Genomic DNA, 18,517 nt, shown 5'->3' with positions numbered 1-18,517 from the left:
ACAGGATGGGCTGGGCCAGGCCATGTGCAGGCCACAGGCCGATGATTGGACACCCCTGGAGTACAACTTAAAGACAGCGTGAAAGGGCACCATCTTAGCTGTTATCAGATGTCTGTGTGATAAGCAAATACCCTTGTCTATGTTTTCAGACAGCTGAAGTGGCATTAGCCAATCTGAAGAATAAATACGAAAATGAAAAAGCTATGGTGACTGAAACCATGACCAAACTACGAAATGAGCTGAAGGCTTTGAAGGAGGATGCGGCAACCTTCTCATCCTTGAGAGCAATGTTTGCAACCAGGTAAGGGAAGTGATTTCACCATCTGCCTCAACACTGTAAAAGTAAGTGTGCTAAATAGGAGCAGACTTAGCTATGGATGTTGGGTGCGTAAGAGGAGAAACAGAAATTATTTTTTGCAAGGTCAGGGATTTGCTGGATGAAGGTGAATGAGTCTTACAGTGCACGCTGTGAAAAACATGCAAGCTTTCAAGTGATACTGAGAAGCACGTCTTTGAAAATAGGGCTGGAGAATAGCAATGTCAATGCAACCTTGAATAAGGTGTTATAACTGCCAATATCAGTCTCCAGTCTATTTGCATTTATAGGGCTTTTTTAAGTGGAAATCAAACAGTAGATTTATATGGCTGATACTCATATTCAGAAGTATGCCATGATTCGGTCGTGTAAAGCTGTCGTGTGGATAATGATGATCTTCAGAATCCTGTGTTTTCATTATCATGAGATTTATTACTTACCACTGGAAAAATCAATTTCATCAACCAGCCTGTGCTGTAATCCAGCGCTAATAATTCTAAGGCCATTGCAATTTCACATTCCAGCATGAACTCTTATTTTCTCCAGCTGTATTATTCAATTTATTAACTTCTCTTCACAGGATCAAAGTTTCACTTATCTTCTGTAGCATAGTTCCTCCTGACAGGGCAATAATTAATCATCTCTCTTCTTTCATTCTACCACACTCAGAAGAGCTTTTGTTTTTAGCTGCTTTGTAAAAATTACCTACAAATAATTTGTATTTGAAGATCCGGTGATTCCATCAAAAAATTCTTAACACACAAATGAGATAGTAGTAACCTCAGAAAATTTTTCTGTTTATGTCATGATTTTTTTCCCCATTATGATTAAATGCAATGCAGATTTCTTGCTTGAACTTTAATCTGTAAGCAGTAAGACTTCGTGCCTCATGCCAACATCTCCCCAGCGCTCTCTTGTAGTATATAGGTGCCATCTCACCTCTTCCAGCCTTTTTTGGTCTTTTGTTGCTTGGTGACAGTAGCAGCAGCATCTGGGAGAGATGGAAAAATGGAGGAGGGGCCATTTGCATGCCATGACTTTGGTGCTGTGTACAAATTCATCATAGGTTCATCGTTGGAAGAGTACGTGTAGTGCCATAATGGAAATGAAGAACCAACTCATCAGGTGAAGTGAACCAAGGTAGCTCTGTTCATTTCATTGACACCTAGAGATTGTCTTCAGGAAAGCAAACTTCTGTGTGTGTTTTAAAAATATGTTTGTTGACTTTGTTTACAAACTCATTATTCTAAGAGTTACACAAATGTACTAACTCTGTACGACTACCTGGAGGGCTACTAAGCCCTGAGGAGAGAGCTAGCATCTTGAGCATAATGCAAACAAAGGACTTATGTGGAGCCTATATCATTAACCTGCAAGATAAAACAAGTTTGGAAAGATCTGAAAGTTGTTACTTAAAGAGGATGTTAGGTTGTTGGTGTGCTGAATGCTTCTTATCCCATTTGGGCATCCTGGCTGAACACTTTTGCCAGACAGAACACACATATCCTAAAGCTGGCAGGAGACAGTGTCTTATTTTCCATGAGAATGAAGCTTACATAGTGCCATGTATCTATATGCCTATTCTAAATGTCTTATGTGGGCTGTAATTAAACTTCTGTTTCTGTTCTACAAACTATAAAGGGAACCTGAGTGACTTGCTGAGTTATGGATTTCCACTTTATAGGTGTCTAATAGTAGTAGAGAAAAAACTCACACAAATTATCTACCGCTGTTTGTAAACTCCATGCAGTTGTGATTGAAAGCACACTTCATAGCCTATGGAATTTATCTCGGCCCTTGAGATCATAACTTTTGCACAGTGTTTTCTAGGGGCAGAGATGAAAAGTTACTCACTCACTGAAAAATATTGCACATCACTGGGATCCTATAGATTTTTCTGTAAAATATTATAAAATATTACTTTTCCTTCCCTACTTTCTGATGTGTTCAGCTTCATAACAAAATCAGTTTATCTAAATGTTCAAATCATTGACTCATTCTGAATACTTCATTTGGAATAGCAGCTGTTTAAATGACAAAGCCATGATCTGCTGTAGATGTTCGTTCAAGAAGATAAATCTGTTTGGAAATAGAAGAATGTAAGATTCTCCATGCAGTAACATTTGATTCAGTAGCAACATTCATTAAAAAACAAAACAGAAAAAAACCCAGTTGTTTACTCTTGTTAAGTAAAACAGTTGTTTCCCCATGGTAATCTTACATCATGTAGTACTTCTCAATTTTTGTTGTAGGGAGAACATCCCTCTGAGAATAGAGCTGTATTATAGATCTGAAAATGATTGTATATGCTGCTTGATTGACCAATGAAGGTTGATTATGAAACCTTCTGTTTCATAATCTCTTCCTTTCTGTTCATTTGACCCCTGAATGGATGTTCATTCTGGTGCTGAACTTTATGCTTTCTTCATCACATGCACTGAATGAAGTTCATGCCATGTTATAAGGAGAGAATAGCACAGATGACTCTGATTTGAATAACAAAGATTACAGCGTTCTCCAAAGCTTCATTATGTGGAGGGCAGGAGCATTCCTTTTTCCATGATTTCCCCTGATACTTGTACATTCTTCAATCCTTGAGTACTTTCTTCCTTTCTGCTCTTCCTCAACTCCAAAGTCATTCTGTCCAGCTTGTACCTCTTCTTTTGATCTTTTTATTTGCATGGACTGTTTGTTTCCTAATCCAAAGTCTCTGTGGTCCTGATCTCTACAGCTTCCTGTTTCTGTCTTCATTAGCCTTTATCCCCTTCTGAATTTACTTCAGAGCTGCCAAGGATGTCAAGGAGGTCCTCACCACAGTTCAAGCTCCCTTTTCCCCATACACTTCTCTTGAATCTTGAAACCACATAAATTCAACAGACTTACAGGTGAAAGAGGGTCAGTTTTCTAGGCCCTTCTCATAATCTATTTGGAAAGCTGAGAGACCTGGAGAAGGTTGAGATGTTGAAATTAACTGGAGAAATAAAATTTATCTAAGCTGAGAAGAACAGGTAATGTTACACTATAATTGTTCACTTTCAGGCATTATAAATATTTTGGTTTTTAAAGTCAACTGTGATACAGTTTTGGGGGCATGCAGTAGACTCCACTGATGGAGTCTCTTTCATAGTAGCAGTTCCATTGGTGCATTTTAATGGTGTATTAACCCTGCTGCTGCAAATTCTGCTGAAGAAGTAATCTCTGTGGCTGTGTGCTGGTGGGTTGTGTGGAGCTGGCAGAACAGAGTTTAAATTCCTGCTTGATATGTGGGCAATATGTTGCCCATCAGACTCCCAGTCTGCTTATGTTCTGTGCTGTTTCTCCCAGAACAGAAAAACTGTGTGAGCCTTTCCTGCTTTTCCTGTTGGGAGGGAATCGGAAGCTAATTTTACCAAATCCCTACATAAATTTGTTTTCCCATCTTAAATAGAGACTCTCTTAAAGAGAGAGCAAGAAATACCGTTTGTGATATTGTCACACTGCTGATGCTGCATGCACTGATTTTATTCTCTGTCCATCAAGAGATTTTCTTATGATTTACAATTAGAGAAAACGCGTGCTTAGGGGATGGACTAGGAAGTATGGACAGATCCTAGAGCTATCCTGAAGGAGAAAGCATTTATAAGTAGAAGAGAATTATGCTTACATTGGCAGAGCAGAGATATGTCATTGACAGTGTCTCTGGGTTTACCTGAAGCTCTGCTAAGATTTATGTGACCTCAATTATGCCTAGGCCTGATTCATTATTCGGTTTACATTCCTCATGTGTTAGTTTATACGAAATAAGCAGGCCTATGCATTTGTCTGCTTCCTTTCTGAGACAAAAGAAGTGAGAAATAGATGAAACCTTGACTTTTGTGCCCATGATAAGTAGACCAGCATACAACAAGACAACAGTGTTATTTACTAGTCAGTTGCATTTTACACCCATCATAGGACAAGGCACAAAGTGGGAAAGAGCTCTGATGTGGGTGGTCCCTCCCTGGAGGCATTCAAGGCCAGGGTGGATGGGGCTTTGAGCAACCTGGTCAAATGGGAGGTGTCCTTGCCAGTGGCAAAGGGGTTGGAACAGGATGATATTAAGGCCTGTTCCAATCCAAACTGTTCTATGATTCTGTGTAGGAAGATGTAATGTAATTTCTGTTATGCACTATCTCTTGAGCTCTTTTAAAAGGCCCATTCAGAGCTCTGGAGCCCTGCCTGCTCTGCGCTGCTCTGCACTGTGTCAGAAGTAATTTCTCTTAATAGCTCTTAACTTTTTCTTCCTCTTTATGACTTGAGACTTCACTAATGTTTATAAAATACATGGGCAAAAGGCAATATGAACATGTAAAGTTTTTTTTCTTTTTAAATTGGAAACACTTCTATTTTTATCCCTTACCCTCAGGGATATAGCAGGGATTATTTTATTGCAGGGAAATGCCATGGCTGCAGGCAGTAGCTACCTCCCACTATATGGAATAACCTTTGTTGCTGCAGACTTCAAGGAGATCTCAGGCTGTTAATTCAATGGTTTCTAAAGTTAATTATGGCCTTCAGTTGTTTGATTTAGGTTTACCCTTTCTGAATGCTGTTTCTCAAAAAATACGTGTTCTTGAGCAACCGGCACAGGGACAATGGCCCACATGTTTGGGCAAAATAATAGGAAACTTCGCGTCGTGGTGGAGGTCAGATGACTGGAACCGCCCAAACACTGCACTGAACTGCCAAGAATGCTAGATTGCTATTATGGGGAAACTTCTAGAAAGGGCATGCAGTTAATGAGAACAATTAGAAAATGTTGTCTTTACGGAATTGTTTTTATCTCGAGACTAAGGCCAGCTAACAGCATTTAATTCATCCAGGTTTCTAAGGCCATCCTGTTAAGAGTTCACAGCAAGTTTGTCTTAGTCTGCTTCAGTACTGTCCACATTCATGGAAGTTATGTTAACTGTTCAGTTGTGCTGTTTCGCAAAGCAGATTTCTAGATACAAGAACATCCTGAGGCCTGAGGAAAAAAACAGACCTCTTCCAAAAAGAAAAAATTTTTTAGGATGCTTCTGGGCATCCTAAAGCAAGGCAATTTGTTCCTCCAGTGGTACAGTGCTACAGGTGTTGCTGCAGATGTCACTTCTTTATTGTAATTCTCAACAGAAAATGCATTTGAAAAGAAGTGTCCTCTTGAAATAGAGGAAAGCAGGAAAGAATGAAAAATTGATACAGGATGATACATTTGGTTACATGATTGAATCTTTAAAACTCTGACAGCTCAGACCTTATAGTAGTTCCTATTTCAAATGAATTTAATTTCCAGAATGCTTGTTTCATTTTCATGTTTCATCAACAACTCTGGCCAAGATCTCATAGCCTGCAACAGAAGTAGATGTGCAAGTGCACTTGAAGTCAAACAATGTTTCAGAAATCTCTCTCTACCTCAGGGCTTATATACAGTCATGCTTGTTAAGGTCCTGTAGGAGAAAGGTAATACTGAAACTATAATTGAAATTACGGCTGGCATAACCATTTTTCTTTGAGTTAAAGTGCCTAAGTTATTCAAAAGGAGAGTGCCTCGTGTGTGTGCGTGTGACAAGGGGAAGTGTGAAGTTTTGCATATGTTTTGCTTCTGTTTCCCAAAGAGAAGTTTAAGGTTACAAAAATAAATAAATAAATAAATAAATGCAATCACTCCATTTGCAATAATTCACAAAATTTATTGGTTCACATATTCTGAGAAGTAAAACTAACACGCTTTTCTTTCCTTATTTTCTGTGAATGGTAATGATAAAGTTAAATCCTCATCCAGTATGTTGTGGTAATTACATAGGAAAGTTATTTAAATTTACACAGGTAATATGTGGGGAGGAGATTTGATGAAAGATGCATTATTTCATATAAAAAGTCCTTAGATATTGCCACGACTGTCTGATGATCAGACAGTGTTGCTAGCTGTGAATCATTTCACTGATGGCATGCATCCACCATTGTTATTGATTAGATGTTTCCAATTTTAATGAATTGTAACTATTTCACTTCAAAAAGTCACTAAGACCATTCTAAAATGCCTTGCTCTTCCTATTCATTTTACTGAATCAATGTTTAAAGCAGGATTAAACTGCATTTGATCCTAAATGCTAATGAAATTATAAGGAGGTGGTTTTGTTTCAAAATCTGTCTCAGAGATCCAATGTTTACTTAACTGATTAGAAACATATTACATTGTCATTATTATCATTATAGATACAGGTTTTACTGCTGATTGAGAAGTACTGGCATTCAGATCCAAGTCCAAATTTATTCAGCAGGACAAGAATACAGGCTCTCTGCTTCCAGAATTTGGTTCAGCAAAAGCTTGGATCTGAATCTGCCCCTTTAACTGAGGTCTGGAATTACGATCACTTTAGGGTTGGTTCTTGGATCAGTTCCCCAGATTTCTGCCTTGTTTGTTTTCCCAGGTGTGATGAGTACGTCACGCAGCTGGATGAGATGCAAAGGCAGCTGGCAGCTGCAGAGGATGAGAAGAAGACCCTAAACTCTCTGTTGCGCATGGCTATCCAGCAAAAACTTGCCCTTACCCAACGACTGGAGGATTTAGAGTTCGACCATGAGCAGTCCCGACGCAGCAAAGGCAAGCTTGGAAAGAGCAAGATCGGCAGCCCTAAAGTAAGTGAGGAGGCATCAGCCACCGTGCCAACCATAGACACTTTCCTCCTGCATAGTCAGGGCCCACAGCAGCCAAACTTACTGGTCAGCAGTGGCACTCAGAGGAAAAGGTATGCATGCAGTGATCTTTATAGTACAGTGCAGTGTCCAGACTTTCATTAAAGTCGTTCACTGAATTGTAAACATTCTATTTTTGGTTTTCTTTTCTTTTTTATATTTGAGTGGGGAGAAGGAGGTGGGGAACATATGAATACAGAATTCAAAGCCTGGCAACATGTGGTTCTGGTCCACCTACTCACAATGTTATTTCCTCCTTCTTAATGCGGTGTTTTGCATTATATTGTGTTGGTGTCTCGGTGCATCTTGTGTGTCTTTAATATTAGTGTAAATATATTTTCTTTAACAACCCTTCCTTAAGTTTCCCTTAAGATTTTTCATAATGAGCATCTGAAATCTAAAAGAATTGTTCTGTATGAGCATTTCAGTGCTTAACACAAAAGAAGTTGCATCTCTTTGTTAAGCTCTGATGCTCACTTGCTTTTCATCAGTGCAAAAAGAATATGGATGTGTTCACTCTGATCAATTTTTCTGCATAGGAGCAAGCAACCTTTTGAAGGGGGATGGCTGCCATTCATAGCCTAATGCAAATATTTTGCTGCTTAAGCAGTGAGTTCTCATCTTGTCTTGTGACTGTCCTGCCAAAGCTCTGTAGCTGTGGGTTCTGAAGACAAAAAAGGACTCTTCTAGAGAAGTCCTAGATAATTGTTCTTTTTTCTTATATGTTCTAGTCACAATGCAAAAATAAGAGAACATTCTGGGAGCCTTGTACGTATCAACTCCGGGATGCTGAGATATAAGTCAACCTCATCTCCTCCTCCCCTAATTTGATTTCCAGTGCAGTCAAGGTGCTCTGCCATGGAAATGACACGGGATGGCAACAGTAGTTGGTTTTTACCTATTAAGCAAATTAACATAATATTGTCATTGATGAGGTTTTGAAAGGTAATTAAAGTAAAACTCTTTTGTTTCCATATGTATTTTTCTTGGATCTCCTGCAAGACTATTCTCACCTTCCCTTTGTGATCAGAGCCATCCCAGGACTTCAGGGACCTACCTCCAGAAATTATTAAGAGCCCCCCCTCATCCCGCCTCCACAGAATCATATCTTCTGAGGGGTCCCCCTTCCATGAGTGAATTCATCCATGGGCACCGTCTCAGCAAGGAAAAAAGGTTAACTGTGGCCACACCAGGTAAACATTTTTTCCTTGGGTGCATGTGGTGCTGAGTGGTTAGCAGAGCAGGGGACCCTCCCGGCACTGCAGATGCAATCTGATTTGGGTACCCTCTTGTGACTTGAACAGCAAAATGTCTTCTCCTGTGTCACCTGTAGCAGGAGCTGACATTCTGCCAGCTGTGGCCCAAACTGGTTCCAAATGCAGTGGGGGAAGTCCCACTGAGGAATACATGGGTGCAGTCCTGCTGGCATCCACAGAGGCTGCATCCCTGTGATTAGGTGGTGCTTGGCTATGTTGATAGTCATCAAAGGAGACTCAGACCGAACAAGACAGAAGTCAGAGAGATGAGGACTAAGGATGGAGTTGCTGGCATTGTCCATCTCCTGCCCACGCTGCAGTATTCAGTCAGGTTTTTCTAAGGTGTAATGTCAAACTCAGATGATCTAGCTTATATAAACTGAGTTGTGAAGTGTTATCTTCGCAGGAAGCTTTTGCTCCTCCTTTCCTGCCAAACTGTAGTATCTGCTTAGAACAGTGTGCAAAAGGAAATCCAATCTGAAAGTCATTTCAAAGGTTGTGACATCTTTCTCCTGACAGAGTAATAACTACTTTTCTTCTGTGCCTGTGCAGAACTTTTAGCCTGCAACTATGCACATCTTTTTCATTTAGAGTTTTGAGATTTCTTATACACAAAAAGCAGAAGTAGAATATGTAAAAGCTAAAATCCATGAAGTGCCTTCTGCTAAAGTAAATACCTATTCCAGAAAGCTGAGCAATACCCTGGAGTATGTTATATCTCAGTGCCATAAATATCATACCACCTTTGAGTAGTGCCATGCCGGTAACACTCGTAACACTCATAAGGACAAGTGTAAAACTGCAGTTAGTGTTTCTGCTAAGGAGTGTTGCAATAAGTAAATTGAGGAGCTGGTTCCTGTGAGGAAAAGAGTGGGTAGGAAAAAGCAAAATTTGTAAAACAAAAGGTACAGAGCTTTTGCGAGGAAGTGGAAGGAAATAGACCCTCAGATGGCAATGTTCTACCAAACGTTTTACAAGACCTCTATTTCTAATTGTACTTCTAATGTACAATATACAAGAGACCATCAGGCCAAGGAAAAATGGTGTTTAATCCAAGGACTTGATGACCTTTGTGTGAAGACATGTGACCTCTGTATCGGATCTGCTCTTTGATGGTTAGAAGAAGCAATGATTTAAAAAGAAGACTGCTCAACAGATAAGACGAATTATTTACTGTTATTTATTTACTGCAAAATTGTTAGTAATAAATATATAAATTTTACATTACATTGTAAAATATGTAATCTTTGAATATGGAACTCTAGGTCCTGACTTTCTTTATGCATTAAATTTTTGTCCCCATTTTTGTGGACCACCATCTGATGTCTCTCAGAGCATCACAGATTCACAGGCCAACAGAGTGAGAAACACTGGCACAGTCTCTCTGACTTCTTGCGGTAACAGAGGCCAAGGGATAAAGCAGCTTGAAAAGTAGAATTGCCTTGAAAATGTATTTGTTTAGAGTCTCATCTGACACCTTAGGTACATCTTTTTAAGTGAAGAGGCTTGAGACAGTGCTACTGATTTATGTCACAGTTTCCCTTGTGATCATAAAATAGTCAGCTTTCTGACTGCATTTGTCAAAACTGTATTCCATTACATGGACTTGGTCTCAGCCAGGCATCCTTACAGGTGAGCCTGACAGGTTCAAACCAGTGATTTATTTTGAGCACTCCAATTCCATTCTCAGCAGAGCCCATGTCAGAATCAGGATGAGGATCAGCATCAGTCTTGCCAATTCCTGGAAGGTTATTAAAAGACCAAAGGAGTAAGACGCTAAGTAGGATTTTATGTGTTCTGTCTAGTTATCTTTTTTTCCTGAAGGTAAAAGGAACAGTAAAAGATGGTATTCTGCTGCCTTTAGGGAATGTTTAAAATGCCTGCTTGTAACAGAGAATTTATTTTTCCAGATGATATATGCAGTAAAACAAACATGCAAAGTAACAACTCCCACCTTCTTGGGTGGGTTTTCTATGGCACTGATGTTGCCAGAGTGCAAGAAACATCTGGACAATCCTTTCAGACAAATGGTCTAATTTTTGAGTGGTCCTGTCCGGAGCCAGGAGTTGGACTCAATGATCTTTACGAGTCTCTTCTAACTTAGGCTGTTCTATGATTCTTCTTCATCACAGAGATGGCAAAAGAACTATGTCCAAGCTCATACGCTAGGAGTGAGAGGGAGGATGAATCAGGACAAAATTAATTGTGTTGGGTTTTAATTTTGTTTTTTAAAGCTGTGAAAGGTTTCCATCCTCTGAAGATTTCAGCCACACGATTTGTGTGATTTGCTATCTTTTCATTAGCTCCTACTACGGGGGACTGCGAGGCTGTAGGTGGGAATGCATTTGATGGAGACTAAGAGCCAGAAAGCCGCTTTCTTCAGAGGTAGATCCTGGCATGAAGAATCACTCATAAAGCCCTGGAGACTCACTACTGAAGCTAAACTAAGGGCCTTTCAAGAGAGTAATTTCTTACTTGATTTCCCCTTGACTGCCATCAACTTTGAATCAGCACGTGTGTCCATCTGACATCAAGCTGTGGCAATATGACCTTATCTGGGCCATCTAATTGAATTAATGGCTGCTAACCACTGTGGCTAAATATATCACTAATCCATTTCCAAAGTATCGCACTTTGTTTCCTCTAGGTAATACCCGAGGTAATGGTATGCATATAGTTTCGCCGTGCATTTCTTTTTCCCTTCTGTTATTAACATGTATTTTTACACATCAAAATCTTTATTCTTCTGATAGAGAGATCCAGCCTGTATTTGTCCAACAGAATTCCAGCCTACTTTCGCACATTGCTTTTTTCACGATTACCTGAAGAATTCAGGGCATAAAGAAAAAAGCTGGTTTTGGCATTTTTTAACACTGAATTAAAAATGACCTTTCATTGCAGTTGTATTCAAAATCTTTCCAAATTTTCGTATACGGGGCTTGAAAACAAAGTCAGTGGATATCTCCTATTATCTTACAGTCAGAAAAATGAAATACGCTTCTCCTGACTTCTTCAGCAAAAGAACAAGACAGAAAAAGACTACTATAAGTGCCTTGATACTAGTTTTTTTTTTTTTTCTTCTTTTTTTCCATCTGTTACTTTAGGATGGGAATTCTCAAAGTTGAATTTAAAATTCTCCAATTCTGGTTGAAGATTTGTGTACAGTCCAATATTTTACTCTATGGAAGTAGAAGAAGAAAGAAAATGTGTGACACATTTCTCTCAAATCCATAGCCTATTTGAGTTCTCATGTTTGCTGACACAACCTGGTTTAGCCTATCAAGTTTCTACAGAACTATCTTGATTTACTTCAGTTTTTGTTCTGTAGGTTTTAGATTTTTTAAATTTTTTTTTCCATTTTTGCAAGACCATTTCATAGAATGGTGTTTCTAAAGCTTGTAAAAATAAAAGCCACTTTTAATGGCCTTTGACAGTAAATTTTGGAGAACTGTTCTTTCCATAAAACACATTAAACATGAAAGTTTGCTTGATTTTCAGATGTCTTTCAAGGCTGTTTTACAGAATGGCTTTTAATTCTCCTGAGAAGAGACTAATGTGGAAGATAAAGACAGCTCAAGGAGTGCCATATAATAGTGCAACTGCTCAAGCACTCAGACCATCACTTCTTGTACTCAATTAAAAGTATATGTATATCTTAACAGAAAATCATCCAAGACTAATTTCCGCTGTAGCTCTGTTATATTCAAATCAAAAATGATTAACAATTTGATACAAATAACTAGTTTTTACTTAATGGTTTGAATTCTTACCATCAAACTCAGCTGAATTTGTGTAATGCTGAAGGAAATTCCGATAGAGTGATATGATAATAAATGCTAATAGATTATCCAAGAACTAATTTGCACCGTCTGAAGGTAGAAATTATTTCTTAAAGCTGAGAAGGAAAACGATGAAAGAAACTCAGTCATCCAATATGGAGGTCCTAGTAAGTCTCTCAGTTAAGTTTTTAATTTGAGACTCAAGGGGAATTGCGTAAGAGTTGTCTTTGTTAACTGCCCTTTTACAGGTAGTGGTTTCACCTAAGAGGAGTAAGTTAGAAATCTGGGAATGCACAGTCTTAACAATACTAGGAGCAGTGGGTCTTCTGAGTAGAGCAGTCATTATAGGGAGTTATAGGAAATGCAAGGTGTTGTGTAACCTCTCCTGACAGAAGGATTGGGCAGCACCCACTGCTGCTATTTTCCTTTCTTCATACTATATGTTGAGCTCTTTCAAGGTGTAATTTTTTAGGAAAATGCTTTTTAAGAAATACTCTGTAGATTCACTGTGAAAACAAAAGTGCACAACCTTTCTCTTATATATGTCTTAAAATAACGTTGTTGTGGAAGTTGTCACATGGGACAAGATTCTTGGCTTCTGTTTCTGCTTTTTCACATTGTTTAAGTAGTGGGAAGATATGGAAAACATGTTCAAAGAGAATATTATGGGTAGAAACTCTTGGTAGGAGATGAAGCTGGCTTTCCCTTCCCAGTTTGGATGCAGCGTTTGGGAAAATGATCAGGAGTGGTTCAGGCTGATGCTCAATGGAAGAGGCTGTCCACAGGGAAGACCCATGCACCCTACATAAATGGAAAGGCAGGGGGAAGGGGAAGATGTTTTTGATAGTAGTTTGTGTCTTCTTTCAGTATGTGGTGAATAGGGCTTAAGCTCATGGTCTGTAGCTGTGTGCTTTGTTTTCTTGCTTAGAAATATTTTGCAAAAAATGGCTCTAGCTTTGCCTTAGAACTTAAATACCAGAATCACAACACTTCTCGGACATTTCTGAACCATGCTACCATAAATACTACTTCAGTTACCTAAACTTTGCCTTTTTTAATATACTTCTTTCACTTTAGAAGCAGTAGGACTGTTAGAACTCTGAACAGTGAAGAAAGCACGGCTTATTTAAAAATTATTATGGAAGAAGTTGTTTGAGGAATATTATCAGACGAGGCCTGAATTTTGTTAGGAGCGTGCACTGAAGATCTCCATAACTGATCAGGTCATCCTGTGAACAGTTTTCAAAGCAGTTATTTACTTCCCCTAGTTGAGTTATCTCTGAGCTTGTACAATCAACTCTGGCAAGGCTCATACAATATTGGTGTAACATGTCTCTGCTCTTCATAGAAAACAAATTTTATGTGACTTTTACCAGTGTTTTGAAAAGCTAGAGGGTTTTTTTGTTTGTTTGTTTTCATCTGAACATGATGCTCTTCACAGAAAGGATAATTCAGTCATTACCTGTGTTCCACTTTTTGTTCTGCATTGTTCTATTTTCTGTGACTTTTGTAAATATGACATATCTGTGTATATAAGTGTCCATTGTTTAATGAGTGTTATTAGTGCATATATACAGATATATGTGTATACTTTCTTGCTCTTGGGGCCATGTCGTGCATCTGATATGCTCATTTAACAAAGCTTAATGAGCATTACATGTTTATGCCATTTCAAGCATGGTACATTGTCCTTGTGAAGGCCGTTTTGAATTTGAAGAAGAGTATCCTTGCCAAGGACATTAGTTGGCTGTAACTGATGAAGAAGTCAGCTAGCTAAATGTACTTTTACCTCTTGGTGCCACTGTGAACAGGACTTTTTTGCTCTATGCTTTTCCTCTCTTTCACTTAGCTTTCCAGTTGCCACAGATGAGACCAAAATCATTTCATGCTTATCAGTATAATTTAGCTACTTCAACATAATTTAGCTGCTATGTCATGAATTCACTGCAATTCTGTGGGTTACATTGAATTCTTACTTTTATTTTTCCTTACATAAAAAGTGGATCCAAAATAAAACCTCTTTTAATAGAAATCCAGATCTGTTTGTTAAAAGATTTGGAAAAAAAAAAAGAAAAAAAAAGAAAAAGATTGCAGTGAAACCCATGCCTTACTGTTGCATATTTTCATCAAAAGGTTATTGACATTTTTCCTTCTATATCGAAGTTATGATCTCATTGTTAGCTGGAATATTAAATGTTAACATAATTTGCTGAAGCTCTCCAGTAAATCTTTATTAGACTCCTGATTATTTCTAACAATATGGGCATGCAGGTGATACATCATATGTTATAGGTGTGTTACCAGATATTTCTTGCTTTCTGTAAAAATTTTGGGCTTTGGAATCCAATGTTATCTATTAGCTAAAATAGCACTTCAAGTTTCTTGAAAATGTTGATAACAAAAATCATCTGTCTTTATCTTCTTTTATGACAAGGTTTAATGTGGTTTCACGACTTACTGATTTTTACCATCAAATATACAGGAATATTCAATATTGCGCTTCTCATCTCATAAAATAGGCAAAGCAGAAGTGAGTATCTGTTTAAATTAGACACACTGATATTTTAGCTCTCCGATAGAGCAGTTCCTTGGACTGTCGTGATGTATGGAGTAAGTTCACCAGAAATCTTTAACCAAATTGAGTATCTCTAATAATAAGTATCTTCCTGCCTGCATTTTTAGACCTATGAAAACTTATAGTTGTACCTTATGTTGTTTCTTCCAAAGCCTATTTAAGCTGTTATTCCCATTAGCTTCAAGTTTTGGATCGGGCCCTTGTTTTCCTGCAAAATACTGCAAATATTTTTGGTTTAAATATATTTGTGACCATCTGAAATATATTTCAGAAACTAAGGTTTCCATAAAAATTGGGTAATCATCTCAACAGAAATATGATTTATTTTAAGACCTTCCTTTTCCTCTTTTGCAATCTCTGAAATGTGTGTGTGTCTGTTAGTGAATAAGTATCTCATGATGCCTCAGATCTTTCTAAATGTGCTTTTTATGAACTGTGTATAAAAGAAACTGAATGTATTTATTGTTTCAGCTTCTACCCATTCCCATTTCTGCTGTTTTACTAACCCATTATTTAGCTTCCTGACAGATTTAATGAGGAATTATTTAAAGCATTCAAAGAAACCATTTGAAAAATGACATAAACTCATCGTGATATAAAAAGTGTGAAAAAACCTACAAAGTTGACAATTAGTCTTTTAAAGTTTTTAGTTTAAACTTGGAGAATAAATGTATCTCACAGATTTTATTAATGAGTAAGAAAAAATCTTATTATTGCTGTTCTTAATATGAGCTCCAGTAAAGAGCAAGACTGGCATATAGCTTGGATATGTCAATACTGAAGCACATGGATTGATGGGAAACAGCTCTCAAGGCTGGGGATAATTTAGATCTAAAAATAAAGTAGAAGTCAAGTCATGCAAGGTAAGGGGGGAGAGAGTATTTTGTTACTGCTGCACAGGTGAAAGAGCTCCAAGAATATAGCCAAGACACCTGACATAGTATAGGAAGCCACTGAGTAAGAGATGTACTAAGCTATGTGTGTCAATGCCAACATGTCACGTAGTGCACAGAGTTCTTAATGATGCTCCATGGGTTTTATGGGTTTCATTGTGGAATTCAAATAAGGCAGATAGCACTTCTCTAAATGTTATAAGAAAATAGCTATGAAATACCCTGCCTGTTCCAACAGGCTTGATCATCTGGTCTTACTTCTGAGAAGCAGTTAGCACGTGGCTTTCTGTGATGTTTACTCTGAGAGTATTCTGTCTGGCATAATCTGGAAGGCAAATGGGAGAAAAGAGGAGGAGCAGGTGTCAGAAGCTTGGGTGCGTAGAAACAGAGGGACATTCCTGGGCCGCTTTGGAAGACAACAAGCAGAAGTAACAAGAGATGAAGATCAGTGTGCAAATGAGAGTTTAGCAGCAGGCTCACAACTCTTAACATTTATTCTTCAAATATTGAGAAGACTAAGAAATAGGTTGTGGAAGAATTCTTTTTTGTTGTTGTTGAAACATCTTCAACTAACAAAAATCATCTAATTTCTCTGAATAGTAAGTTTAAGATATGAATTACTTGGATGTTTGTAAGGCTTGAAATAAAAATTTCATAGTATGTCATATTCACTATGAAGTAAGTCAGAACTCATACCTCATAGATAAATGTCTATCTACAATCAACCATCTATCAACTATCCTTTTTTTTTCCAGTTTAATGGAAGGATAGAAATGAGGGAAAAATCAAGGGAGCTGACTACTGAAAAATGTTTAAGAGCTAACTTACTACAGGTCATGTTTATGTGGAATGTTATAGCTGCCAGAAAAGGACTGGCTCTCACAGAGTTCTGCAGCATCTCTGTTTCTTGACTCAGGCCCCCTGGCACTGCTGGTTTTGCTCTGAGATCAGGACAACTCAAGTCAATCCTGCTCTAAGAGAGCTGAGATCTGTGAGGCTGGCTAGGCTCACTATGGCTCCACTGGAGTCCTCTCCTTCCAGGAATACCCTGCAGAAACACAGAGGTGCACTCACTTTGCAGCTGACAGGCTTCCCAGCTGGAACTTTTTACAGGGCACAAGTGACTGCGTTATTTCCAGACCCAAACTGACCCTGGAAACAGGAGAAGGGAGAGACTCTTCTGATCTTTGACCTGTACCATTGTTCATGCCTTTTTCCTAAGGTGAACCATAGCTGTCCTCTCATCAGTTGTTTGTGATAACCTTTAACACTGAAAGTTCCTCTTGGCCTTGAAGAAGGTCAAAGTTATCTTATAAAAGCAGAAATAAATGATAGTGAAACTAGCTAGTCAAATATTAGCCTAAACATCTTTTTTCATGAACTATGAAAGATAGATAGATAGATAGATAGGTAGATAAGAAGAAGACTTTTTTTTTCCTCTAGACGTGAATAGACGTGTCTCATCCTATCAGATTGCAGTTTGAAAGCACCTCTACAAATCTCAACTCAGCAAGATGGGCATTTGTGTTTTACTAGCTTCTGCCCCATTCTCCTTGGCATATCACATTTGTCTTTTGAGTTTGGAAGTTCTCCTTGTTCCTTGCCTTCGAATAGAGGGGATTGATTCATTGTCTTCATAGGCCTCTGATGTGAGGCAATGTGTTTCTTGCCTTTGCACAGCCAGAAGACTCCTTGTTTATTTTTTTTGCCCAATACTTTTGACTCTTCCTTCATTCTTTTCTATTAAACTGTCGTCTCAGAGAATAAAATAATAAATTACCGTATAAATGGGGACAGCTTCTCTTTTCAAGTAAATTGTGAATTACATCTTCACAGACATGTTGTCAAATTCCTCAAAGTCAGTTGACATTGGATAGTGTGACACAAAGCTATAGATTCTCTAAAACATTTAGCTATTATAGAAAGGCTTTCAGTTATCCTGGAGTGATTGATGACATATTCAAGAAAATGTGTTTTAAAAGACTGAAAAAAGCCTCTATCTGTTTGTTTTTTTGCCCTTCCAATTAAAAATATATTTCCCTAGTGTTTTCCATATCAGAAATACCAAACACTACCTGTTTAATAAACAACAACAAAAACTTTGTTGATTGGCTCAGTTTAGTCCTTTGACATAAAAGAGAAAACCTTCTCTAAAGATAGCTAGGCACAATTAAAACTGTTGTATATTAGTGATTCATTCCCAGCATCTCCAGTATGTTTCTCAGGATTTTTACTATTCTTGGTCTTAGTGATCTTCATAGAATGCTGTCAAATTTACTGAATGTCAAAACGTATTGAAGTGTTCCACTGCATTCTATTGAGTCTTGAGCAGGTGGGACTAAAAATGCTTGCACATAGAATATTCACCAGGGACATTGCTGATGTCAACAGAAGGCAAGCCCATCTCTCAGATGCTAATAACCCCATTTAGCAGCCCTGTGTTGATTAGAGTCATCCAGTTTATGGACTGGAGGGCAGAGCACACATTGTGACATGAGGGAAATGCATTGTTTTGGTGGCTGAGTCAAAGGGAAGCACAGGAAAATATTTTTTTCTGAGATTTGCTCTCAACAAGTAATTTATAGTTGCACATGCAGTTCTCACATGAACAGATGTAGCTTCACTGAGCTTGTTATTTTAATGCTCTTACATCAGGAGCTGATTAGCCCAATTAAGACTGGATTTTAGATTCCTAATGAAAATCAACACTGCCTAATGTGTGAAAGAAAATCTCTGAGTCCTTCACATCTCCATTCCTAGCAAATGGCTAAAATGTTAAGAACTGAAAAGCCTGAACAAGCCAAACTTACAGTAGAATTCATGCCTCTGAAGCTCCAAAAGGTGCTGTGGTGATCTGATATTGCCATAGGACTCTATACTCACTTCATCCTGCTGAACTCATTAAAAATTGATGTGTGCATTTTGTTTGTAGCATAGCTCCTCTTTGCTTTTTATGATCGAAATCATCACTGACTTGCATTTCTTTGTCACAGGTTCATGAAGTC

The 18,517-nt window shown here is 38.2% G+C and overlaps 1 protein-coding gene across 5 annotated transcripts in view; it reads left to right on the top strand.

Moving 5' to 3' along the window:
* Positions 1–18,517, top strand: part of BICD1 (BICD cargo adaptor 1) — a 167,549-nt gene that overhangs the window by 137,520 nt on the left and 11,512 nt on the right. For 2 of the 5 annotated variants that reach the window (XM_042837992.1, XM_042837993.1), the window contains exons 6-8: positions 150–301; positions 6,745–7,062; positions 8,012–8,202. In XM_042837992.1, the coding sequence (XP_042693926.1) occupies positions 150–301; positions 6,745–7,062; positions 8,012–8,202 (661 nt within the window). The remainder of the gene's footprint in view (positions 1–149; positions 302–6,744; positions 7,063–8,011; positions 8,203–18,517) is intronic. The other 3 variants (XM_042837996.1, XM_042837997.1, XM_042837994.1) reach the window with 2 other exon arrangements.

The sequence above is a fragment of the Centrocercus urophasianus genome, unplaced genomic scaffold, assembly GCF_019232065.1.
Source record: "Centrocercus urophasianus isolate 14NV4802_14NV808 unplaced genomic scaffold, USGS_Curo_1.0 seq_73, whole genome shotgun sequence".
Lineage (NCBI taxonomy): Eukaryota > Metazoa > Chordata > Aves > Galliformes > Phasianidae > Centrocercus > Centrocercus urophasianus.
This window is presented reverse-complemented; position numbering and strand designations above follow the sequence as displayed.